Source organism: Thamnophis sirtalis, unplaced genomic scaffold (genome assembly GCF_051295495.1).
Source record: "Thamnophis sirtalis isolate CommonGarterSnake01/CBP01778 unplaced genomic scaffold, rThaSir2_p1.2 scaffold_15, whole genome shotgun sequence".
Classification (NCBI taxonomy): domain Eukaryota; kingdom Metazoa; phylum Chordata; class Lepidosauria; order Squamata; family Natricidae; genus Thamnophis; species Thamnophis sirtalis.
In genome coordinates, this window is record NW_028261395.1 from 18,228,833 (window position 1) to 18,256,729 (window position 27,897).

The 27,897-nt window shown below is 39.4% G+C and overlaps 1 protein-coding gene across 1 annotated transcript in view; it reads left to right on the plus strand.

The window, feature by feature from the left end:
- The window catches only part of TM9SF3 (transmembrane 9 superfamily member 3), a 43,217-nt gene that overhangs the window by 3,805 nt on the left and 11,515 nt on the right, over nucleotides 1-27,897 (plus strand). The window contains exons 2-7 of the mRNA XM_087702207.1: nucleotides 2,693-2,888; nucleotides 10,434-10,556; nucleotides 18,808-18,968; nucleotides 21,936-22,013; nucleotides 23,653-23,784; nucleotides 25,898-26,064. Coding sequence (XP_087558333.1) covers nucleotides 2,693-2,888; nucleotides 10,434-10,556; nucleotides 18,808-18,968; nucleotides 21,936-22,013; nucleotides 23,653-23,784; nucleotides 25,898-26,064 — 857 coding nt within the window. The remainder of the gene's footprint in view (nucleotides 1-2,692; nucleotides 2,889-10,433; nucleotides 10,557-18,807; nucleotides 18,969-21,935; nucleotides 22,014-23,652; nucleotides 23,785-25,897; nucleotides 26,065-27,897) is intronic.

The window sequence follows — 27,897 nt, forward strand, 5'->3', positions numbered from 1 at the left end:
ATCTAACTAAACAAGACAACAAATTAATGTTATAAAATGGCCCATAGCAATAATTATAAGTTGTTAAATTATATACTGTTAATATTCTATGTTTTTGTTTTGGGGATTATATCTTGGCTATGTGAATAGTTTTCCAGGCCATTCTAAAATAGCCACTATTTTATTTTAATAATATTAAATCACTTGGCTAGAACCCAGGAAACTATAAGCTCTAGTCCCAAATTAGACACAAAGCCAGATGGGTAGCCCTGGGCTAGTCATTTTCTCTCATCCCTAGGAAAGTGGCAATGGCAAACCACTTCTGAAAAAAAATTATCAAGAAAACTGGGATTAGTCCAGGCAGTCACTAGAAGTCAAAAACTGACTTGAAGTCAATGAATGCATGAAGGGTTCAAAATCAATATAGATTTTTCCATCTCAGAATATGAGAAATTATGAACAGTTTTCATCAAAACTTGTCCAAGTGACTTTAGTGCCTACAAAAAGAAGCTTCAGAAGGCTGCATGTAGCCCTGCCATTTACATTGAATATTATACGTGGCTGCAAGCTATATGCTATTGTTAAAATAATAGCATTGGAAATAGTTCTACACTTCAATTTGTCAAAAAGTGGAAAGAAGATTTGGTTTTTTTCCCAAGTTGCCAGCTTTGAATTTGGGAATTGCTGTTCCAGGGCATCAGGATTTCTGGGTTCACCATTACCTGGTAACAGTTTGACTGGATACAGTACACACATCTTGCTAACCCTCTTGTGTGATTTTCTTCATTTTAGCTTAATAGAATGTTATATGTGATTCTAGACATTGTGCTTTATAAATAAAAAGGTAAATTAAGCTTAGTTCTTGATCACGTCCACAAAATTTTCTCTTCAGCAATAGAAAAACTGGCATTATTTTCTTCTGAGCTAATTATTCAGCTTTCCTGTCTTAGTCTATATAGCACTGAGATTTCCTGGTTATTTCTCATATTAGTACTAATCAAATCCAGGCCTATGTAATTTTTTAAGAATAGCCAAGATCAGCTGGATGCTGTCATCTAGCTGGATGCTTTGTGGATACATTGTGCAAACACAAGCTAATTTTAGTCCTGGCCAACTACTGGTAATTATGCAACAAGTAGAAATTGAATACAAGAAAAAGTTATGTGTCATTCATGAAGTCACTCTCTAATTTTTTAATGTATTACTTTCGACTGCTAAAGCTAGAATGGTAGTATGGGACATATATAGAACTTAAATTCTAAGGCGTCTGTTAAACCTAAATAGAGAGAGATATACAGATAGATCTTCTTACCAACTACCTCGTGCAACAACCACTCAAAGTTAAGACAGTCATGAAAAAATAACACCTTGATCAAGGTGCTCATGCATGACCATCACAACTTCCTTTCTCTCTAGTCATGTGTTTCTCATTATACTCAGTAAACGGTGTCCTGCACCTGACCCATTTTTTTCTCTCTCCCCTCTTACAGACCAGAGAGATTGCTAAACAAATGGGCAGTCTCTCCTGCACCTGACCCATTTTTTCCTTCCACCATCAGCGCAGAAAGGATTGGAGAGGAACAGCAATTCAGAGGGTGGGGAAATGGGGAAAAAGGAAAACTCATATAAAATCCTAAGCACAGTTATGGTCCTACGATTTTCAACTTAGTGACTGTCAGGGTGGATTTGATTTAAATCACTAGTAAAATGGTTTTTAACCATAATTTTTAAAGAGCAACAGTCATCTCTGTCCCTCAGCGGCTCCTCCTCTGACCTGCTGTTGACCAACAGTCCGATTCACTTTAATGAGATGGCTGGTGATGTGACAATGACACAACAAGGTGAGGGACGTGGCAGGCAGCAGGTGAGTGGATGCCTGCTAACAGGTGCTGCCATGATGGATCTGAAATGACAGGTCCTCTTTAATATTATATTTATATGCTGCTCAGAAGGTTTCACTTTACTGCTTGCCCTTCCTCCTCACACTTAGAGCCTGGTGATACAGATGCCTTTCTCTTCAAACAATCATGCAGATTGTAGTGTGCCTAGATTTGCAAAACAATGGGATAAAGGAATATTCCTGAACTTTGTTTTATGATTGATCTCATGATTACTGTGAAATTGTGTGAATGCATCAATGCAGTGCATGTTATCTCAGCTTGCAGAGCTTGGATTCATTGAATGAGTTTACCAAAAATGTAAATATTGCAGAATATACAGCCTCCTTTTTTATAACTAAGCTCCATTTCATGCTGAATAAACTAAATTATTAATGTATCTTAAATAGAAAACTGTCTTTAGATAGATTTTTACTCCAAAACCATTTTATTAAAATAAGCTTAATACACATTTAAAAAATCTGATTTAAATTAAAAAAAAAAACAATTTAAATGTAAGAAATCCATTTATTATTATTTTTTTAAAATCATCGATTTTTACCCTGGTGACTGTGGCACTTAGCAACTAAGTAGCGGTCCCAGTTGTGGTTGCTAAATGATGACTACCTGTAGCACTTTTTCTTCCCCTGCCAAAATGCAGGTGGTAATCGCATTACTCTTTTTTAATGGTGTAATTTCTGGGGATGGCATGCAAACGAGGAATTGCCGGTCAATATTTTAAAGCATTTTCTTAATATTTCTCTCTGAAAATTTGTTGCATCCTAAACAATGTGCTTATTGATAATTCTTTATTTTAAAATATGGTTTCTTTTCAGTACCAAGATAAAGAAGAAGTTGTTTTATGGATGAATACTGTAGGACCATATCACAATCGTCAGGAAACTTACAAATACTTCTCTCTCCCTTTTTGTGGTGGATCTAAAAAAAGCATTGATCACTATCATGAAACTCTTGGGGAAGCACTTCAAGGAGTTGAACTAGAGTTCAGTGGTTTGGATATTAAATTTAAAGGTAAGATAACCATAAGTCATGATAGTTGGTGTTTTACTGTATTCGTTTAACAGGCAAACCTTTTTCCAAATAATTTAAATGTATTAGTTTTAAAAAATTATTTGAAGAGTAAAAACAGAAAAATACAAAGGCAGAAAAGGAAAATATATTAAATATTTCAAAATATAAAATGTATAAAATGTAATAAAATGAATGAGAGCCAGTTTGGTATAACAGTTAAGACATTGGCCAAAAACTGGGAAACTCTGAGTTCTAGTCCCACTTTAGGCATGAAGCCAGCTAAGTGACCTTGGGCCAGTCCCTTTCTCTCAGCCCAACGAAGGAGGTAGTGGCAAATCACTTATAATCCTTACAAGAAAACTGCAGGGACTTGTCGGGGCAGCCTCCAACAATTGGACAACTTGAATGAAAGAAAAAAAAATGTCTTACAACATTTTATTTTATTTTTTTATTTTATCTAGTTTGTCATACATGTACAAGATAACAGGTATAAATATATACATGGACATGAAAAAGGGAAATGAGTACAAATAAACAGGAACAGTAGGACAGGGACAGAAGGCACACTGGTGCACTTATGCACCCCCCCCCCCCTTTATGGACCTCTTAGGAATGAGGTGGGGTCCACGGTAGTTTAAGGTTGAAACTGTGAGAGTTGGAGGATGTAACATTGAAGTCAGGTAGAGCATTCCAGGCGTTTACCACTCTGTTGCTGAAGTCGTATTTTCTGCAATCGAGCTTGGAACGGTTTACTTTGAGTTTGTATCGATTGTTTGCACATATATTATTATTATGTTTTAATTAAAAGAATTTTTATTTTTTAAAGACAAACTTACACATATAAAACATAAAAACATCTTCCAGTTACATCCAGCGTGTCAGTTGGTTAAAGAAACTTTTGTGCATCCTCTCCATACACTTACAATGATTGCTTGGGAGAAAACTTTTTGATATGGGCTTGATTTAGAGATATGGGCTTGATATGGGCTTGATTTAGTTATCCATTCCTTAACCCACATCAAACGTTGCCTGGTAGTATAACTCACTTACTTACAATTTATATAAAATCTCATATTATCAATCTAATATGTATGTATACATTATCATTATTAATCTTTTATTTGACTATAACTATTATTCCTTCATTTTATATGAGATATTCTAAATTTTGAATTAATTTAGATTATAACAATTCATTACGTCCTCCTAAATCCATCCAATAATAGTACATCTTTATATTATATTCTGTGTCATTCCATTGTCCTTATATAGTAAAATTCTCAGTCATATTTCATTTCCATATTTTTTGTCTAACCATTGGTAAAATAAATCCCATATCTTATAAAATTGGTTATCTTCTTGTTCTCTAATTTCAAATGTCAATTTACTCATTTCAGCACATTCCATTATTTTATGAATAACTTCCTCTTGCGTTGATATTTTCTCATTTTTCCAGTTTTTAGCAAATACAATTCTAGCCGCTGTTAACACATTTACAATCAAATATTTCAATTCTCTACTATATGTTTCTGGTAAAATACTCAATAAAAATATCTCTGGTTTAAAGTCAATATGTTTTTCTATCATTTTTTCCAACCATGTGTGGATTTTAGTCCAGTATTTTTTAGCTTCTGCACACGTCCACCACATATGGTAATATGAACCCGGTATCTGATGACATTTCCAACATTTTTCGGATTTATTCTTAGACATTCTTGCTATTCTCATCGGGGGTAAGTGCCACCTGTAATACACCTTATACAAATTTTCTTTATATGCTGTTGACATTGTCTTATGAAGAGCCGAGGTGGCGCAGTGGTTAGGGTGCAGTACTGTAGGCCACTTCAGCTGACTGTTATCTGCAGTTCAGCGGTTCTAATCTCACCGGCTCAAGGTTGACTCAGCCTTCCATCCTTCCGAGGTAGGTGAAATGAGGACCCAGACTGTGGGGGCGATATGCTGACTCTGTAAACCGCTTAGAGAAGGAGAGAAAGCCCTATGAAGCGGTATATAAGTCTAACTGCTATTGCTATTGTCATTTTGTAATTTTGAGACCACAATTTTTGCCATTTCTCTAAATCAAGCCCATATCCAAAATTTCCCCCCCAAGCAATCATTGTTTCTTTAATGTGTTGTTGTTCTAGTTCATCAGTACCTGTCAGGATTTTATCTAAATCAGTCAATTTGTCATAAAAGCCTTCTATTTTAAAATCTTTATCATATCTAGAATGTATTTGCAGATATGAAAACTAATTCATCCTTATACCTTGTTCTTCCAGTTCTTGCATAGATTTAAGTTCACCTTTTGCATTTAATATTTCACCATATCTAACTGTTTGTTCCTTTTTAAGTGTTATTGGATATGAAAATGCTTCAATAGTTGATAACCATACTGGGATTTTTAAGTAATGATACCTTTTAATCTTCTCCCAGTTTAATAACAAAGCCTTGCGTATATAATGTCTTCTGAAATACCCCTGTGTTTTAATTCCCTTGTACCATAAGAAAGCGGGCCATCCCAACAACAAATCATGTCCTTCTAATGTCAATAATCTAGAATTTCTTAGTGTTATCCATTCCTTAACCCACATCAAACGTTGCCTGGTAGTATAACTCCCAGTTAGGCTGTTTGTCCATATATTATTGAGGTTGAAGCTGAAGAAGTCGTTATCAGATAAGAGGTTGTAATAGACAATTTTGTGTACTGTGCTTAGGGCATACTGCAGGTGGCGCAGTTCCAGATTGTCCAAGCCCAAAATTTCGAGCCTGGCGGCATAGGGAATTCTATTGTGAATAGAGGAGTAAAGTACTCTTCTCGTGAAGTACCTCTGGACCGGAGGTGGGTTCCTACCGATTCGGACCGGTTTGGCCGAAGAGGTAGTAACTTGGCAGCTTGGGTCTCTGGAACCGGCAGCGACCCAGGCCTGCTATGACCTTGAACCAGTTCCCTAGTCACTCACCCTGCCCACCCCCCACCTAGTCACTCCTTACCTCCCGGGCGGCTTCCTTGCCTAAGCTGCCTTGATTGCTTAAGCCAGTGTTTTTCAACCTTTTTTGTGCAAAGGCACACTTTTTTCATGAAAAAAAATCACGAGCCACACCACCATTAGAAAATGTTAAAAAAATTTAACTCTGTGCCTATATTGACTATATATAAAGTAATTTTCCCACGGCACACCTTACACTATGTCACGGCACACTAGTGTGCCACGGCACAGTGGTTGAAAAACACTGGCTTAAGCTGCCACGAGATGCCTGCCCTGTGCCCCAACTGAGCTGCCCCATAAAAAAAACCTAGAGAAAAACTTCATGCAGTATTAAAAAGAATAGAAAAGGGGTTTGCTGTGTATTGTTTAATGGACTGCTAAATTGGCAAAATGGATGGCTAAATTGGCCACGTCCACCCAGTCACACGACCACCAAGCCACGCCTACTTGGTCACATGACTGCCGAGCCACTCCTGCCCAGTCACATGACCACTAAGCCACGCCTACCTGGTCACATGACTGCCAAACTATACACATGGAACTTGTGGTAAAAAAATTTGAAAGCCACCACTGCTCTGGACCCACTCAATCATATTAATGTCCAATATACAGTGTGGATTCCAGGCAGACGAGCTGCATTCGGGAATTGGTCTGGGAAAGATTTTGTATGGCCTAGTTAGTAATATAATGTTACCGGAGAAGAAGCTTTGCAAAATTACATTAACAACTCTTAATGCCTTTTTGGCAATGCTGTTACTGGGCTCTGGGTCTTAGATTATTTGAGATGAGTACTCCTAGGTCCTTGACAGAGTGAGGGTCATCTACGAGGTAGTTTCCGCTCAACTTGTATTTGGTGTTCTGATTTTTATTGCCAATGTGTAGGACAGAGCATTTGTTATTCGAGATTTGGAGTTGTCAATTGCGCAACCATTCAGACATATGGTCAAAGTCGCTTTGTAGGGTAGCGGCATTGTCAGTGGTGTAGAATAATTTTATGTCATCAGTGAAGAGGACGCAGTTGCTTTTAATATGATTGCATAGGTTGTTAATGTAAAGCAGAAAAAGTGTGGGTCCTAGAATACTGCCTTGGGGGACATCGTTGTTAACTAGTGAAAGGTTTGATAGGGCGCTTCTTATTTCGATTACTTGTTGCCTGTTTGACAGGAATGCGGCTATCCATTTGTGTAAGGATGCAGAAATACCGTAAGAACTTTTAATAGTAGTTTGTTGTGCCCCACTAAATCAAAGGCTTTGCAGAAGGCTATGTAAATTGTGTCTATTGCTTTACTGTGGTCAAGATGTGTGGTCCAAATGTTTCTGCAGTGTAGGATTGCAGATTGCAGGACAATTTTTTTCTGAAACCAAATTGCTTGTTAGAGAGCAGGTTGTTTGTCTCTAGATGGAGGGTGATGGATTGGTTTATAATTGATTCCATGACTTTACAGGTCACGCAGCACAAGGAGATTTGCCTGTATTTTTTAGGGGTCTCCTTTTTTAAAGATAGGTATGACCGTGGCTAATGACAATAGGTCGGGCGAGCAGCTGGTTCTGAAAGATACCTCGTATATTGTGCATAGAGGTTCAGCTATGGCTGTGGCAAGTTTTTTTTAAAGAAGTAGGAACATAATCCATCAAGGCCAATAGATAGAGATGGCTTTAGGCTACATAGTGCCATTTTGACATTATCTACTATAAAATCAACTTCTCTGTAACTAGTTTGTTACAGCATATTTATCCCCTCTGTTTTTGAAAGGAAATGTATATAAATACATAAAATCTTGGTGTGAATGCTAAGGACTATATGAAAAATGCAAACAATATACCAACTTAAAGATAAAGCTCTCCAGGAGGTCTTTGAAAAAAAAGAATGCTTTTTAACCTAAAAGCTCAAATGGAAAACTTTGGTAAAAGTTTGATAAAATAACAAATCAACCTAAAGAACATATCCAGACAGAGCCAATTGTATGTAAACCAAACTCACAACTGGATGGATTAGAACTGGAATGGCGAACCTAAGGCACATGTGCCACAGGTGGCACGTGGAGCCATTTGTCAGGGCACAAAAGGCATTGCCCTGTCGCTGGCCAGCATGCATGCACGCACTAGCCAGCTGAGTCAGCCTTTTTTAAAGCAATTTTTCACCCTCCTCACACTCTAGAGGCTTTATAGGTGCAACACGCCTGCACACAACCCCATTACTCTCCCCTCTTTATGGCACACGAGCCAAAAAACTTTCACCATTGCTGGATTGGAATCTAAATTGTTGTTGGCAGATTTAAAGTAGAAGGAACTTTGTTTTGAAAAGTGCAGGTTTGTTGGAAAAGGCTGATGGGGATATGGATTCCACAATTTGGAGTAAATAGAATCAATGGGTAAGAAGATTGATGGTGATTATGGAATGGATTTACTATATCTAACTGGAAAACAACTTGGACTGGACTGGGAAAATTGATTGACAACAGAGGTTTATCATTTTAGGGAATAAGAGACAATTGTTGGGAAAGTTTTCAACTAAAATTTTGAGAAATTTTATTATTAAGAATCAAAGTAGGGTATTTCATCTTGGATGGATCAGAGATCATGATTGTAATCATTTATGGTAGATAAGGAGCTGTTGTGAACTTCCTACCAGTTAAATATAGTAAGTTGTTAACAAGAGAGCTTTAAAGTTCTAACTTTGCTGTTGGTTCACCTGTTAACTGCTTTGTCTTTATATATAGCAGATATAGATGGCAGGCCAAATTGGTTGAATATAGAGGTAAAAGTTTATAAATTCTGGACCTGCTTCACAAGGTGTGTGTGTGTGTGTGTGTGTGTAAATTAACATTGTTCTAATATCAGTTCAACAAGAGGGGAGAATATATGTGTCTTTTATTTTTCTAATGCACTTTTTTTTTAAAGTTTTGTCTATCTTGATTTTGTCTTTGTAAAAACTTTGTTTCCTTATCTAGGCCATTTTCTCAGAATTCTGTGCTTGATGGTTTTTTTGTCTGCTGACAGTTTGAATTATTGAATATTTGTTGTTCATGATTTGGGTGAGATTGGTGGATAGACCTCAGTCTTATAGTAAGATTAGCAGTTAAGGATTCGTATAGAGGAGCCAGCAATATTCTGAACCACCATCCAACTGCCTCTCCAACAGCTGTCAGTCTTATTGAACTATTTTCAAACTTTTATTTTCTTTTGCTGGTTTCTTACTCTACATCAAATTTTATTCTATTGTGTTGTCTTTAGACAATTATTGGACTGATTATCAAACCTTTTCAGAATTTATTTTTAACATTCTCCTGTATTAGAAATAATAAAAAGGCAGATTAAAAACATTCAAGGGCAAGAAGAAAAAGATACAATGCAATAATAAATAGTAGTACAGACTTTGCTTGTCCTAATACATTATAATGCAATTAAATGGCAGTAGAAAAGAAACCTCTGCCTTTTTTATTGATCACAGAATGCTAGTTGGCAGCTGAAAGTAGATATAATCATTTATAGTTCTGTGAGAGCTATTGATTTTAAGTGGCATTATAAGGCCGGAATGTGGAATCTCACTTAGAAATGGTGATAGTATTCTTTGTTCCCTCCAGTACAGAGGTGTCAAACTCATGTCATCACAACGGCGTCATGTGACATATCGCGACTATTCCCCCCCTTCGCTAAACATGGCATGGGCGTGGCCAGCACATGACGCATACTGCCCATGGGCTGGGAGTTTGACAGCCCTGCTCTAGTACTATCAAGTTTAGAACATTAACATGAAGTAGAGAGAAAGCTTTATAGTAGTTTAAGTATATCAGACCAAATAAGTAATCCCTCATAGAAAAAGAATGTGATCTTTTTGGAGAGCTCTATCTAAAGCAGTGTTTCTCAAACTTAGCAACTTTAAGATGGGCAGACTTCAGATCCCAGAATTCCCCAGTTTCCCCCTGCTGGCTAGGGAATTCTGGGAGTTAAAGTCCCAGACAGTTAGACATTGGTCTAATGTGTACTTTTTTGTTGTTTCAGCTTTAGCCCAGTTCAGTTCATGTGTTAGCAAAATTAACTTGGAAAAACAATGTTGACAATGTATCCTGGAGCTGCACCTTCCATGAAAATCAATGCAGCTAAAAACTCCCTATAAAATTTAGTTTGAGGAAATAAGTCAATAAATGCAGACTCTTACTGGAAGACCATCCCAAATACAAGTCCTATAGATTCCAACAGAGGGTCTGAAATAAGCCTCTTAAGATTTGATAGGATGTTTTTGGTTGGATTTAATGGAACATAGGCTCACACTGATAAATCATAGCATTTCGCAAATCGTTTTTATTTCAAAATCCTAACTATACAATTGTTTCACATAAATAGAATGTACACTTCTGTTGTCTGTTTTGAATTAGATTACTTTGTGTATATCAGAAATAAATATTTGGCATGAAGATATCATAAGAGTCAGCTATTGGTAGATTGTTCTAAAGAGTCAGATTGGTATATTTGCACTGATTAATTAGTAAAATTTATTTTGATTATATTGATGTAACAATCTGAATGCACTATTAACACATTGTTTTACTTTTTACAGATGATGTGATGCAGACCACCTACTGTGAAATAGATTTAGATAAACAAACAAGAGATGCATTTGTTTATGCTATCAAAAATCACTATTGGTATCAGATGTACATTGATGACTTGCCAATATGGGGTAAGAAATATATGCCTACAATATGCAGAATCTTTCTATTGAAAACAAGTATGTTTATTCCAAACCATAGTTTAATTATGGTTTAATAAATCATATTTGACTGAGTTCACATAAATGTTATAAACAATTGTGGATTGGATTTAAATCAAGGTTTAAATCAAATTTTTTAAAGAGCAATTGCTCTGTCTCCCAGCGGCTCCTCCTCTGACCCATTGTTGACTCACTGACAGTCCCTTTAGTGGGATGGCTGGTGATGCAGCAGTGACACAACAAGATGAGGAACATGGCATTCTTGCTGGTAGTTAGAATCCTTAATGTTATTATTTGCAAACAAAATGAAGGTTTCCTCTTTAGAATAATAAGCTGTCAGGTTTGGTTAATCATACATAGTTGGAGAACTACTCAAATTCTCTCATTTAATTGAAACAATAACATATATTCTTGTATTTTCTTACACATCAATATTTAGTAACTAAAGCGCATAAACAAAATATCTTTGAAAAAACAAAAGAACTTAAACTGAATATATCATCTGGCGCCACATAAAAAAAAAACTTCAAACACGGTCTTCTGCAGCTCACTCATTCTCATCTTTGTTCTCTTGTTTGTTCATGAGCTGGAAAAGAAAAACAAACTTTCCTGCTTCATCAGGTCTCAGACGATTTCTCAATTTAGAGTGAACAAGTCCAAAGGAAGAGAATATTCTTTCAATGCACCACATATGGCACGCAGAGCCCTCTCTGCGGCCATGCCAGCTGTCACCCCAGCCCAACTCCATTGCACATGCGCACGTGCCTCCCGTTGGTCAGCTGGTCTTAGGGTCTCTGCGCATGTGCAGGGGGTGGGGCCTTCCCCGATTTCCGCCGATTTCTCCCCCCAGCATGCCTTACATTCTTCTCCATTTCTGCCTCCCGTGCCTTCCCCGATCTCCACAGTTTCCCCCTTCCCCGCGCCCTACCTTTCTACTCCATTTCTGTTGCCCACACCAACCTGGAAGCCAAAATGACACATGGAGGGGGGCATATGTGTGGTGGAAGTGTGCGCATGCATGGGGATGCTTGCATTGGATTTGGGGGATCGGGGCACACGTGTGCATTTGCGTGCACACTTTGGGCACTCGGCACCACAAAGCTTAACCATCACTGCTGTAGAACAGGAGGATGGCGATTTAGAAAGTGGATAATTTCCAGAATCTTTTATATTGATGGTAGTTTCACCTAAATATAAAAGTCGGTGCTGTTATTTTATTATTTAAACTATGTATGCTTATTGTGAATGTCTTATTGTCTTATTGTATTCACACACAGTTCAGCCTAAAAAGGAATACTCATTTTTTTTTGGGGGGGGGGAACTGTATAAAAATGCAGTGCCATTCAGTAACAATAGCAGATATATATTATTGCTTTAGCATATCATGGCAGTCTAAAAAATATGGTGAAATAAAAGCAGTTTACCAACCTGAAGGTCCTGCCTCTTCAAACATGGTCCTTGCATCACAGCACCTCTCATGATGTTGTTTATTTGGGCCACGAGCCTTGCATCTCTTTGTTGCATACCTGCTTAATCCATAGGTAGAAGAACTTCATTGAAATATTTCCACTCTGGGCCTCTTTTATGGCCTGCTGCCATTTTGCTCCTCAAGGGAGGAGTGTGTGAGTTTGAGTTTGAGTTTATTTCATTTGTATGCCGCCCTTTTCCCTAAGGGGACTCAGGGCGGTTCACAGCTCAAAAAGGGAAGGGGGGATACAGACAGTTTAGTAACAACACAAAACAATACATAATTAAAAAGCACAACAGTCATACCATTCGAACTAGGGGCAGTGAATCTTTAGCCCCAGGCCTGTCGGAATAGCCAGGTTTTAAGGGCTATGCGGAAGGCCTGGAGGATGGTGAGGGTATGAATCTCCACGGGGAGTTCGTTCCAAAGGGTCGGAGCAGACACAGAGAAGGCTCTCCTCCGGGTAGTCGCCAGTCGACACTGGCCGGCGGATGGAATTCGGAGGAGGCCTAGTCTGTGGGATCTAATTGGTCTAGTGGAGGTAATTGGCAGAAGGCAGTCTCTCAAGTACCCAGGTCCAATACCATGAAGGGCTTTATAAGTGACGACTAGCGCCTTGAAGCGTATCCGGAGACCAATAGGCAGCCAGTGCAGCTCGCGGAGGATAGGTGTTACGTGGGTGAACCGAGGTGCACCCACAATCGCTCGCGCGGCTGCATTCTGGACAAGCTGAAGTCGCCGAATACTCCTCAAGGGCTGCCCCATGTAGAGCACGTTGCAGTAGTCCAGTCTGGAGGTCACAAGGGCGCGAGTGACTGTTGTGAGAGCCTCCCGGTTCAGGTAGGGACGCAACTGGTGCACCAGGCGAACCTGGGCAAATGCCCCCCTGGTCACAGCTGACAAGTGGTGTTCAAAAGTCAGCTGTGGGTGATTTTTTTTATTTTATTAATATTTATAGGCCGCCCTTTTCCCTGAGGGGACTCAGGGCGGCTTACATAAAATAGGGAAGGGAGGGTACAAGACAATAAACGCAAAAACAATACATAAGAGTAAAATAGTACACAACATTCATTCATCATTCGGGTGGGGACAGATTATAATCTTTATCCCCAGGCCTGACGGGCTAGCCAGGTCTTAAGGGCTGTGCGGAAGGTCTGGACGGCGGTGAGGGTATGAATCTCCACGGGGAGATCGTTCCAAAGGGTCGGAGCTACTACTGAAAAGGCTCTCCTCCGTGTGGTTGCCAGTCGACACTGACTGGCAGATGGAACTCGGAGGAGGCCTAATCTATGCGATCTAATTGGTCGCAAGGAGGTAATTGGCAGGAGGTGGTCTCTCAAGTACGCAGATCCACTACCATGAAGGGCTTTATGAGTGACAAGTAGCACCTTGAAGCGCACCCGTAGATCAACAGGTAGCCAGCACAGCTCGCGGAGGATAGGTGTTATGTGGGCGAACCGAGGTGCACCCACAATCACTCGCGCGGCCGCATTCTGGACTAGCTGAAGTCGCCGGATGCTCTTCAAGGGCAGCCCCATGTAGAGCACATTGCAGTATTCCAGCCTAGAGGTCACAAGGGCCCGAGTGACTGTTGTGAGGGCCTCCCGGTTCAGGTAGGGTCGCAACTGGCGTACCAGGCAAACCTGGGCAAATGCCCCCCTGGTCACAGCCGTCAGATGGTGGTCGAAAGTCAGCTGTGGATCCAGGAGGACTCCCAAGTTGTGAACCCTCTCTGAGGGGTATAAAATTTGACCCCCCAGCCTGAGCGATGGAACAGTGATCGAATTATTGGGAGGGAAACACAACAGCCACTCGGTCTTCTCCGGGTTGAGTACAAGCTTGTTAGCCCTCATCCAGTCCCTAACGGCCTCAAGACCCCGGCTCATCACGTCCACCGCTTCATTGAGTTGGCACGGGGTGGACAGATACAACTGAGTATCGTCCGCGTATTGATGGTATCTTATCCCGTGCCTCCGAATGATCTCACCCAGCGGTTTCATGTAGATGTTAAATAGTAGGGGGGATAAGACCGAACCCTGCGGCACCCCATATATTAGGGGCCTAGGGGTCGATCTCTGCCCCCCCCCACTAGCACCGACTGCGACCTGTCCGAGAGGTAGGAGGAGAACCACTGCAAAACAGTGCCTCCCACCCCCACCTCCCGCAGTCGTCGCAGAAGGATACCATGGTCGATGGTATCGAAAGCCGCCGAGAGGTCAAGGAGGACCAGGATGGAGGCATGGCCTCCATCTCTGGCTCTCCAGAGATCATCGGTCAATGCGACCAAAGCGGTTTCTGTGCTGTAACCGGGTCTGAAGCCCGACTGGAAGGAGTCGAGATAACTGGTCCAGGAGGACTCCCAAGTTGCGGACCCTGTCTGAGGGGCGTACTGTTTGACCCCCCCAGCCTGAGAGATGGAACACTTGGCCAATTAGTAGGAGGGAAGCACAGCAGCCACTCGGTCTTATCTGGATTGAGTACAAGCTTGTTAACCCCCATCCAGTCCCTAACAGCCTCGAGGCCCTGGCACATCACGTCAATCGCTTCATTGAGTTGGCACGGGGCGGACAAATACAGCTGCGTATCGTCCGCATATTGGTGGTATTTTATCCCGTGCCGTCGAATGATCTCACCCAGCGGTTTCATGTAGATATTAAATAGGAGGGGGTACAGGACCGAACCCTGCGGTACCCCACACATTAGGGGCCTAGGGGTCGATCTCTGCACTCCGACCAACACCAACTGCGACCTGTCCGAGAGGTAAGAGGAGAACCACCGTAGGACAGTGCCTCCCACCCCCACCTCCCGCAGTCGTCGCAGAAGGTTACCATGGTCGATGGTATCGAAAGCCGCAGAGAGGTCAAGGAGCACTAGGACGGAGGTATGACCTCCATCCCTGGCTCTCCAGAGATCATCGGTCAATGCGACCAAAGCGGTTTCCGTGCTGTAGCCGGGCCTAAATCCCGACTGGAAGGGATCTAGATAATCGGTTTCCTCCAAGGACCGCTGGAGCTGAAAGGCTACCACCTTCTCAACAACCTTCCCCACGAAGGGGAGGTTGGAGACTGGACGATAGTTGTTTAGGACGGCTGGATCCAAAGATGGCTTCTGCAGGAGGGGTCTCACCACCGCCGCCTTTAGTGCGGGGGGAAAGATCCCCTCCCGAAGGGAGGCGGCAACGACCGCCTGGATCCAGCCCCGTGTCACCTCCCTGCTGTTAGCAACCAGCCAGGAGGGGCACGGGTCCAGTACACATGTGGAGGCACTTACAGCTCCCTTGTCCACGTCCTCAGGGGTAACAGCTTGAAAATCAATCCAGTGATGTCCTACCAGATTATCCCCTGGTGCCTCAGCTGGTTCTGCGGAATTGGAGTCCAGGTCCGTCCGAAGCCGAGCAACTTTATCCGCGAGGAATTGGACGTAGTCCTCCGCTCTGCCTTGCAAAGGATCGCTCGTATCCCTCCTATTTAGGAGGGAATGGGTTATCCTGAACAAGGCGGCTGGGCGCGACTCAGCGGAAGCAATCAGAGAGGCAATGTATGTTCTCTTTGTCGTCCTAATTGCCCGGATGTAAGCTCTGATGCTGGATGTTAAAAGTGCTCGGTCTGACTCGGACTTACTGGATCTCCATCGTTGCTCTAGGCATCTCTTTCGGCGCTTCATCTCCCGGAGTTCCTCAGTAAACCAAGGGGCCCTCCTGGATCCACTGCCTCGGATCGGCGGTAAATGCGCAATTCGGTTAAGAGCCTCTGTCGCTGCTGAGTTCCAGGCAGTAACTAGAGTCTCCGCCGGACTGCGGACGAGGGTATCAGGAATAACTCCAAGCTCCATCTGAAAGCCCAAAGGGTCCATAAGTCGCCTGGGGTGGAACCACCTAATCGGTTCCTCCTCCCTACAGTGGGGGTTTGGTCTCCGAAAGTCAAGCCTCAGTAGGTGGTCCGACCATGACAGGGGTAAGATCTCACTACCCCTCAGAACAAGATCACAACTCCACTGCTCCGAGAGAAATACGAGGTCGAGCATGTGACCCGCCGAGTGAGTTGGGCCCCGAATTACTTGGGTCAAGCCCATGGCTGTCATGGAAGCCATGAACTCCTGCGCTCCATCAGAGTGTTCACCAAGCGAAGGCAAGTTGAAATCCCCCAGAACCATAAGCCTGGGAAACTCAATTGCCAGCTCTGCTACCGACTCGAGGAGCGAGGGGAGGGCTGCTGCAACGCTGTTGGGAGGCAGGTACGTTAACAGCAGACCCACTTGACCCTTGAGGTCCAACTTCACCAGCAAGGACTCACACCCGACAAGCTCCGGAGCAGGGATCCTACGAGGTACTAGGGACTTTCGGATAACAATAGCCACACCTCCACCCCTTCCTTGGGGTCGCGGCTGATGAAGCACCTGAAAACCCTCTGGGCACATCTCTACGAGGGGGACTCCTCCCTCCGGGCCTAGCCAGGTTTCAGTAATACATGCCAGGTCTGCCCTCTCGTCTAAGATTAAGTCCCGGACGAGGGGAGCCTTGTGAACAACAGACCTGGCATTTAGCGACAGCAGCCTGAGACCAGGGTCCTGATTACTCGCGCCATCTGGCCTTGGAGTGGGACTCATAGGGCCGGAAGGAGGGATCTCTGTAACGTAGCGAGCCCTCCTTCCCCGGTAATGGCCAGCCCTAAAGTCCCCGCTGTATCTGCCCCTCCCTGTTAAGACCGTAATGCTCCGACCCACTCCCGTGTCCGTAGTCCCTCCAACCACCCCTATGGCCCCCGCGTTCCCCGACAGGCCCTTCGAATCAGTCATCCTCTCACACAAACACAGCCACTCATCCATGCATTCCCCACATAGGTCAGTTAAAACACAAAAAATACAACAATAATGAGGTTAAAAAAGTGGGTACGGTCATCAATCAAACATACCAGTCACACCGCATTCCTAAAAAATTTTGCGCACTGTGCAAGCGAGAAAAGAACTTGGTGTTCTTAATAATCTCCTCTGCGGAGTCCAGCAAAAGGGCAAGGCCCAAAAGTTTGAAATGGCTGGAGAGTTAATGTCAATTGGGGGGAGGTGCTGAGCAGGCCCCCTGCCCATGTCCAGTTCGTCCAGCACTTCAAGCTATGTGCAGAAAGATCACAAGGTTTGTAAGCTGTTAAGAAGGTTTCACTTTCATTTTCAAATCTATGATTTAAATCACTAGTAAAATGGTTTGATTTAAATCAACTTGATTTAAATCATAATTTTTAAAGAGCAACAGTCATCTCTGTCCTTCAGCGGCTCCTCCTCTGACCTGCATGAGATGGCTGGTGATGCGGCAGTGACACAACAAAGTGAGGGACGTGGCAGGCAGCAGGTGAGTGGATGCCTGCTAACAGGTGCTGCCATGATGGATCTGAAATGACAGGTCCTCTTTAATATTATATTTATATGCTGCTTAGAAGGTTTCACTTTACTGCTTGCCCTTCTTTCTCACACTTAGAGCCTGGTGGTACAGATGCCTTTCTCTTCAAACAATCATGCAGATTGTAGTGTGCCTAGATTTGCAAAACAATGGGATAAAGGAATATTCCTGAACTTTGTTTTATGATTGATCGCATGGTTACTGTGAAATTGTGTGAATGCATCAATGCAGTGCATGTTATCTCAAATGGGAGGGAGGATTATATTGAGTATGGGAGATATATAGTCTAAATAACATTACGTTCTGAGAGAGTCAAGGACATTTTGCTTTGCATTTGGTGTGACTGGTAGGCACTTCCAGTTGGGACGGTGCCTGATTGGACCATGTGATGGACATGTGGGTCCTGGGCTTGAACTTTCACTTGGGGGGGAAAACCTAGAAACTTTCAGATTTGGCTTTTCCCAGATGTGCCAATATGACATGTCTAATAAAATGGAACCTTGAGGAAACTCAAACCTCAGAGTCTTCTTTCATTGGAAGTGTTAATTGGAACTTTGACAACCAATTTATTATTTATAAAACCCAAATTATTAGGAGGCAGACTGGCAATGTGTCATGTTCAAGTTCCCTAATTATGCTTTATTACACAATTGGAAAAGGCTATATGGAAAATGAAGTTGACTTTCTTCTCAGCTTCAGTCTGAACTGAAGTTACTCCATTTACCAAAAATGGTAGTAGGGTGATAATAGTGTTGAGTCAGGGACAACCACAAGGTCCAGTGCGTGCTAGGTGAATACAAAAGCAGTCAAGAGAAGACATTTTGGTCTATAGCACTTATTGTTTGCTTTAAAAACTATGAATTTTTGTAGTCATCTGATACATGAATTATAGATTTTCTTAATTTACAGGAAACCTGATTTACAGCTAAATATTACTGATGTAACTATTAACCCTTCAATGAATTCTTTAATTCTTGTATGTTTTAATATTTGGATAGAAAAAAGATGGATCTTACATTTCCAGCTTTTCATTTATATCTACATTTATTTATATTTTAGTCAATAGGTTAAGAGGAGCCTAGAGAGTAAAATGTTGTTCGTTGTTGCTCCCCTTGACCAGTTTAAGGAAATTACACTGTAACATGGACTATAAATTGCAAATTAAAATGCAGAATTTATATTATTATGGATTAATGTTTTATTTATGAAATGTGAACTCTTCCTTCAATATCAGGAATCTATGAGATTTTCTCAAATCAGTACTCACTCTCCTCTGTAGCAAGGCTGGTGTGAAGACTGCTATTAGTTAATGGTTAATTAGTGCAGGAAAATTAATTTCTTTTCCCCACTTTCTCCCTTTGCAGGTATTGTTGGTGAAGCAGATGAAAATGGTGAAGATTTTTATCTCTGGACATATAAAAAGCTTGAAATAGGTTATAATGGAAATAGGATTGTAGATGTGAATCTGACAAGTGAAGGGAAAGTTAAATTGGTACCCAATACTAAAATCCAGATGTCTTACTCTGTAAGTAATTTGAATTTATAAATAATAATGGTTACACAACTGTTAAGCTGTAGAAATAGGATGTTGGCAGAACCATGTTTTGTCTTAAGTATTGACCATATGTCATGAACTCCCCGTGGAGATTCGTACCCTCAGCACCGTCCAGGCCTTCCGCACAGCCTTGAAGAACTGGCTAGCCCGTCAGGCCTGGGGACAAGGATAGTTGCCCCTCCCGAATGATGAGTGTATGTTGCTTATTACTTTTATTATATGTGTCTATGTCATCGTTGTATTTCCCCTCCCTGATTTTATGTGAGCCGCCCTGAGTCCCCTCAGGGAAAAGGGCGGCCTACAAATGTTAATAAAATCTCAAAATCTCAAAATGATGTCAGGCCTTAATCACAATATGTGTCATAGTTCATTGTATGCTTACTCTCCCCACCCTGAGAATAGAATTATCTAAATTCCAACAGGAAGGATAATCTAAAGTGAACTCCCTTATCTCCAGATAAAAAAACCAGAAGCTAAAATGCTTCAAAATGAGATTGTTTTAATCACAGCAATTCTTTTCTTCATTTTTTTCCACGTACATATTTCCCTGGACATTGGGGATGTGGTAAAAAAAGGAATTAAAATTTAAAATTAAAATGGGTGAAGCGTTTCCTCATCAAAGCTTTCTGTCAAATGGTCACCCTGCTATTTATATGTATAGAGAAAGATTGTACATATTTACTGTTCATTTTGTTTGCCATACCCTCATCCCACATAACTAATTATGTACATTATCCCATTTAAATGTCTAAATCTGGGGCCTGAAAGAACAGTTCTTCTATAGGTTATCTGGAAAAAAGAATTCCATTAAATGATGCTTCTTCCTAAAGCTACCACAGGCAGAAATTCCTTAAGTTCTGTTTATAATAGTCTCAGTGATAGTGGTATAACTCCTATATCATTCCTACTTATATGGTTGGCATTCCTTTTTGGGGTGACCCTTTCTCCCTGTATATTTCAACAGTGGGCGGCATAAAATTGTAAACTGAAACTGCTTTTACTATATCTGGTAGAAAAGAAGATTTTCCAATTTAAGATGCCACTTGGAATTGTCTTTTTGCAGCCCATAATATTGGTTCAACAATACAGATAGTTCTCAATTAACAACGGTAATTTGGACCAAAATTTCCACTGCTAAGTGATGCATTTGTAATATGTGACATCACAGGCCTATATCGTTAGTGATGGAAGTTCTGGGAGATCCTGGTTACTGTTGCTAGGCAAGGACTGTATTGGTCATTAAGTGAGGATCTCATGTGAGCATACTTCCAATTTCCTGCCTGCTTCCCTCTGATATTTACCTTTGGGAAACTGGCAGGAATGTAAAAAAAAAATTACAATCATGTAACCATGCAATGGTTGACATCCAGGTCAATTGGTGAGTGTCTGGATCATATTATGTTACCTCTGGTGAGCTGTAATGGCTAGAACAATGAGGACTGTTAATAATTAATACTTGTTCAGTATTGTTGCCAATTTGAACAGTGGCTTAGTCAGGAAACATTATAAGATGAGTCAATGTAAAATAAATACTATAAAGCTACGTTAACATAATCTTGCAAATCTGAAAGTACATGTCTCCAGCTGTCTCTTTTTACTATCAATCAAGTTAGATCCTTTCTAAGCTTCTTTCCCTGCCCATTACAGGTAGTCCCCAACTTACAACTGTTCATTTAGTGACAGTACAAAATTACAATGGCACTGAAAAAAGTTATTTATGACCATTTTTAACAGTTATGACTTTTCCAGCATACCCATGATCATGTGATTAAAATTAGATGTGTGGCAACTGGTTCACATTTATGATTGTTGTATCCTGAGGTCATGTGATCACTTTTTGTGACTTTCTGCCAAGCAAAGTCAAGGGGGAAGCCGGATTCACGTAACAATTGGGTTATTAACTTAATAACCGCAGTGATTCACTTAACTGAAACAAGGAAGGTCATAAAATGGGGCAAAATTTACTTAATAAATGTCTCACTTAAAAACAGAAATTCGGGGTCAGTTGTGGTTGTAAATCGAGGACCAGCTGTACTCAGTTGTGGGCTCCTCCCATTTTATTTCTTTTATTTATTTAGTTTGTCACTCATGTACAAGATAACAGGAATAAGAATAAACATGAATAAGAACACAGGAAATGGGTACAAATAAATGGGGAAATTAGAACGTTAGGCACGCTAGTGCACTTATGCACACCTCTACTGACCTCTTAGGAATGGGGTGAGGTCAACAGCAGATAGTTTAAGGTTAAGGTTATGGAGGTTTGAGGATATAACAACAGAGTCAAGTAGTGCATTCTAGGCATTGACCACTCTGTTGCTGAAGTTATATTTTCTGCATTAGAGTTTGTATCTATTGTGTACTCGTGTATTATTGCGGTTGAAGCTGAAGTAGTCATTCACAGGTAGGATGTTGTAGCAGATAATTTTGTGTACTAAGCTTAGGTCAGACTGTAGGCGGCGTAGTTGTAGGTTGTCCAAGCCCAAAATTTAAAGCCTGGTGGCATAAGGGATTCTGTTGCGAGTAGAGAAGTAGAGGACTCTTCTGGTCAAATACCTCAGGACTAACAATTCCCTAGCAGCATTTCCCCCTGCCCCTATCTTCCAAATTCATTCTCACATTTCATTACATTGAATGAGTAGTTGTTAGACGAAGATCTCTTGTCAAACATTATATTTGCTTAATTTAATAATAAAAATAAATAAATTTGCTACTGACTTCTAGTAACTTTGGGTAGTTTATAGTTATTTAAAACATTTAAAAACAAAGAATGTTCTTGTGTAATGATATCATTCCTTAAAACTTGAAAGTACCGATGGCTTGCTAGAAAAAAATATGTTAGCAGTTAATGTTTTTCTTAGTGTTATCTGGAATTGGAATTTATTTTGTTGATTTGTAATATACTGTGTCAGATTTTAAAATGTAATTTATCTCCAGGTGAAATGGAAAAAGTCAGATGTGAAGTTTGAAGATAGATTTGACAAATATCTTGATCCGTCTTTCTTTCAACACAGGGTATGCTTCTTTTATATTTCATTACATTGAAACCTATGTACTCAAAATAGTGCCCAGTGATATTTTCCTCAATGCTCAAGGTATTTTTAAATAAATAAATGGGAAGCTAGCATATTGCAAAGCAAATATTTATTTCCCTAGATGTTTGGTGGTATCAAGTAGATCATAGAAGCATAGTATAAAATAATGGGTGGCTACAACCAAATGTTTTATTTGGAACTCTGTCGTCCCCCGTCCCCCCCCCCCCCCCCCCCCCGGGCAAAGACAGAGGTAAGGTAAATGAGAAAAGATGTTGGGAAGTAATCTCCCTAGTTGGTTTAGTGGTAAATGTTAGCTTGGTATAAGCCGTAATTACTTTGGCAACTGTTTTTTTGAAATTATCCATTAGGTACTCATGATGTACAAAATGTATTCCAAATATGTGTCCAAAAGGATAAGGAAACCCCTCATCATAAGATTTAAAAAATGCTAAATAACTCAAGTTTACAAAATTCTTTATAATGACTTAAGAACTGCACTGCTGCTTAGGTCCAAAAATGTACGGTTCAAACCATTTTTATAACTGATTTGAAATTTTAAAAATTGGCTAATATTGGCATTGTCAGTATTATGTCTACCATGAGAGAGAGTGGGGGGAGAAGAGGGAGAGAGGGAGACAGAGACAGAGAGACAATACAGTATACAGCATGTAGTATTCATTTAGTGACCCTTCAAAGTTACAACATCACTGAAAAATAATAATTTATGACCATTTTGACACTTATGGCTTGCAGCATCCCTATTATCACATGATTTACATTTGAATGCTTGACAACTGACTCGCTTCTATCTTCATTAATCTGTCCTCATATAAATGAATCTTAAGAGTTCATTTATATATAATGTGATAATATAAATATGCTAAATAAATATTTACTAAATAGTGATACAAAGTACACACTGGAATAACAGGTGGTCTTTGTCAATTTATTTGTTCAGTGAGTAAATCATATACATAAATGGTTAACAGATAGCATAAAATAATCTCAGGTCAGGTTGAATTTACCACAAATAGACCATTAAAAAGGAAGCTACTTTTTGTCATTCAAGTGGTAGTAGCTTTTTCTTCTCCACAGGATACACAGAAATTGGTTACATACATATATACATACATACATACATACATACATACATACATACATACATACATACATACATACATACTGCCAGGCCTGCCTCCATTTAAAACTCAAGAAAGAAAATTCCCAATTCCATTGATTTAGAGAAGAGGTACTTTTACTAAGTTTGAAGTGATAGCAACGAAAGCAAGGCAAGATTTACTAATCTTAGTAGTTATTGTAACTTTGTGATAATAGAGAAGAAAAAAAACTATTTTCATCTTTTCACATAAGATATAATGTGAATAGATTTTGTCTGTATCACTTTGCATTTTTTCAGAATGGAAAAAGTGGAGTGGAGTGTTTTTTTTATTATATATCTTGGCTTTGCCAGACAAAAGGGCTGCAAAATTTCATATTTAGTTCAACTTCCTTTCTATTCATAAACAGTTAATGTCATTTCTTAGGAGATTTCTCCATAATTATAGATCTGTGGGCTTATAAATAAAAAAATATTAATGACTGTCCACTTTTTATTTTAGATTCACTGGTTTTCAATCTTCAACTCCTTTATGATGGTTATTTTCCTGGTGGGCTTGGTTTCTATGATTTTAATGAGGACCCTGAGGAAAGATTATGCACGATACAGTAAAGAAGAAGAAATGGATGATATGGTAAAACGTTTGCTTCTATTTTCATTCTTACATTTATATCTGTTCAGTCTATGAGAAAGCCTGGATGCAGAAAGTTTGAATGTGTTAGAAATGGGGTCAAACATAATAAATTAATGCAACCAGTACTGTAAGTCTCCTAAGCATAAAGATTATAAATATTTTAAATAACGTAATGATTTAAAAATCTTTTCTGACAGGATGTTATTTATAAAGTTTATTTCAATAGTTGGAATCTATACTCTTGGATCTCAAAACTTTAATAATTTTTAAGTCAGTTTTAAGATAAAGCTGATTTTGAGTCCCATCTGAATAATTATTTTGAATGCCTTTTCTTCAGTCATCATTCTAACCCTTCCTTCACTATACTAGAGTTAGAAATTTGGCCAAGGGACATGTTCCGCTGAAAATCAGAAAGTCTGATATGTGTGTATGGTAATAGAATATTGATAAAGAGACTCTTGTGTGTTCCAGTGTTATACAGTAGAGCAAGAAATAGGGCCAAATTGTCGGGTTTTTTTTTTTTTTTTTTACCATATCCAGTGGTTCATTGTGGGAAAAAATATCTTTTCTTCAAGACTTGATCCTCTAGTCTGGGGACAAAATGATTACACTTATTGGACAGCTGATTTACATAACTAGTTAGGCCAGTGTTCTATCTGATAGAGCCTATCCTTTTCAAAAATATCTTTCCTAGCTAGGGATTGAATCTGAGACATTTGACTTGTAGAATAAGCAATTTATGCAGATGCCTCCCAAATTTTCTAGCCAGCATAAGAGTCCTAACCCTAACCTTAACACCTCCATATCGAAAACCTTTTTGCATTTAAGTTTCGTATGTATTCATTCAGACATGTAATGAAACATAGACAACTAAGTCTGTGTTTAAATCTAAATTAGAGGATAAATTTGTGGTCAATACGAGACATGCAATAACTTATATCATTTTATAATGTTTGTGCTTTACATTTTTTCTAGTTTTTCTGAAATTACATTGTTTGAACTAGTTTATTAACAAAGAATTCAGACTCCTCCATTAATACAATGAAGTTATAAAAATAATGCAGAAGGTTACCTGGACTTGTATTTTCTTTTAATGCAAGGGTTCATAATTCTTAATCCCCAAATCATTGTGTATAGGTCCAAATCTCATTTAAAAATTGCAACTAAAAAAATAAAGGAAATTATTATGAGGAATAATCATATGAAATATGTTTGCTTACATTTTGAATCAAATTTAATTTTGGATTTGGTCCTGTTCAATTGTAGCTCTTGATAGGAATCAATTTCAACCTGAAAATATGTATGTATTCCTAATTTAAACAAATAATAATAATTAATGTGAAGCCCACATATAAAAATGTCAGGTTACATTTTTACTACTGTTCATCAACAGTAAATAGCCTAATTTGGGGCTTTGACATAAAGGTAGGAAGATCCAAAATGAGTCTTATTGTCAAAGCATTCTGATGTATACTGCAAGCATGAAGAACTTAATGCATTTTTGTGCATTCTCTTGCATGTGTTTTCTACAGTAGTAACAACATGGGTTACTGCTCCCTTCCCCATCACCACTATCTGTCCTCAGAAATGTCACTTTACTTCAGTGGTGGGTTCCGGATCCCCTTGCAACCGGTATGGTTGGAACGGGCCCGGTGTCGTCTACCACTTCTACGAGCCTCCGCAACGCTCCAGCTGCTCAGTGGAGCATCACGCAGGCGCTGTATGCGCCGTGCGTGGAAGCCCCAAAGACTTAAAAGACCGGTAAGGAGCTCGGGTGGGTGGGTGGTCCCTCCGGAGCACCATTCTGGAATGGTATTTTGTGCTCCGGACAGGCTCTGGTATGCCCGTACCAGGGTGTACCACCTCAACCCACCACTGCTTTACCACTGATTGCAAGTTGTTGATCAGAGATTATCATAAGCTTTTGACCAAAGATGTGAGCTTTTTAGCTTTCTCTTGCTGCAAGGTAGGAGTAAGGAGAGAATATTGCACAGGTTAGAAGGAGTTTCAGTAGAGCAAGTTGTGGGTGATATTTTATAGACTGAATTAGACTGGGGTTTGGCAGTTAGCTTTTTTGTTGTTGTTTTCAATGAATGTATTGTGTTTTGTGCAGGATAGAGATCTGGGAGATGAATATGGTTGGAAACAAGTTCATGGAGATGTTTTCAGGCCATCTAGTCATCCTTTAATATTTTCATCCCTTATTGGTTCTGGCTGCCAAATCTTTGCAGTTTCTTTCATAGTAATCATTGTTGCCATGCTGGAAGATTTATATACAGAGTAAGTATTACTTTCTGGTTATATAAAAATATATATTGGTATGGTCTAATGGGCCCACTTGTATATCAGCTATTTTTGGAGCACTAGAGTTTTCCAAAGATAGAAAAATGGCTGTACAAGCAGAAGATACATAGATAATGCTCTTATATTTATTGGACTCAGAGTGTTAACATAGGTAAAGTAAAAATTATGGTAATACATATTTTAAATTTAAAATGATGAATTAAATCCTAAACTCTCTTCCTTGGATAGAACATAGTCCGCTGAACCCAACTTCACCCACATCAGCCTATAAGTGACAATAAATACAAATACAAATACATCAGACCTATGTGCAAGATAGAATAAATCTAGTAGTGGGAATATTCTCTGTATTTAAGCCCACCCCCTCCCCCCTTGAAGATCTGAAAAAATATTCCCCACCACCATCTGTTATCATATTCTGAGCAAATCTAAAACAATCCTCCAATATTAGAAGTAAATTATTGGGAGTAAACCTAAACTTCCTTTCAGGCAAATAAAAAATCTTATTAAAAACTTGGTTCTATACAGCCAAATCATTTTTGTAGGTATTAACAGAAAAATATCAACATTTAATATAGTATAACAAATTTCAGAAGAGAACCATAAATAGTGTCTGTGGTGGTGGACCAGCACAATAAAGCATGGTTTCAGTATTAGAAAGCAAGCCCTGTGGTGATGTTACATGCAGATCATGGCACACATACATATGCTTTTATCATTATAAATATAGGAAGCTCCTGGAGACACACATGAACATTAAACAAAATTAAGTTGGGAAGATCAAATAGTATTAAAGCCAAAGATAAAACAAAATATCTAGCTTGTTTAAATCAGTTCACATGCCCTCCAGCTGTAATGGACTTCAATTCCCAGACATATCGCTATTTGGTGAGGTTATTTGCATTAATCCACATATGGGCATGTTTTTAATGTAAGCCATCAAGTTGTTTTCAGGGTAAAAGCATAGAAAATGTTTAATAAATAGATGAAAATAATATATGTTGATTTTTTAGGTTAGAAAGATTCAAAATTATCCAGGCATTGCAATAGGAAAGGCTTTTAGTGTGATTTTGTTAAATATTCTTCACAAAGTAACAGAAATCATAAAATAGTAAGTATAGTTCCTAAAGTCAATAGAAGGGTATATAATTTTGTGGTCAAAATCATTAAAAGTATTAATAATAGTGCATGTTGAGTTTTACAAGGAAATAACCAAGAAAGTCATAGTTGATAAAACAGCGTATTATGTACTCTAAAATTTTGTACTGGTCAAAATAGGCAATATCTAATAAAGATTATTACATTTAGACTGTTATTGGCTCATGTTTCAAGAAATATATCCACTAACAAATTATAATTGTTACTACAAGTTGTAGGATATTTGGAAATTCAGCTATATTTTTGTATTATTTGAATGTGATACCATTAAATTGCCTTTCTTTGTGTTTTTGTCTGAATATGGAAAAGCGGTTGATTTTTAACATATTAGGAAGCAGCAGTGGAAATACTATTTTTTAGTATATATATATAAAAAAAAACTTGCTGCTGCTTCTGTGTTTATTTTTATATCCATAAAAGATAAACATTCCCAAGATATGGATATGAATAAAGTATCCACATATATCCAGTCTAGTTGCCTACTGACCAACTGTAGATATTTTATTCTTCTTTCTAATATGGGTACCATTGAGAACACTATAAAGTTATTTTTTTTTGCTAGATTCCTTTGAGAGACAACTAGAAGCTAAAAAAGCTGCAAGAGCAATACAGTCTCAGAGAGAGGCTAATAGAGGCAAAAGCAGGGACAGC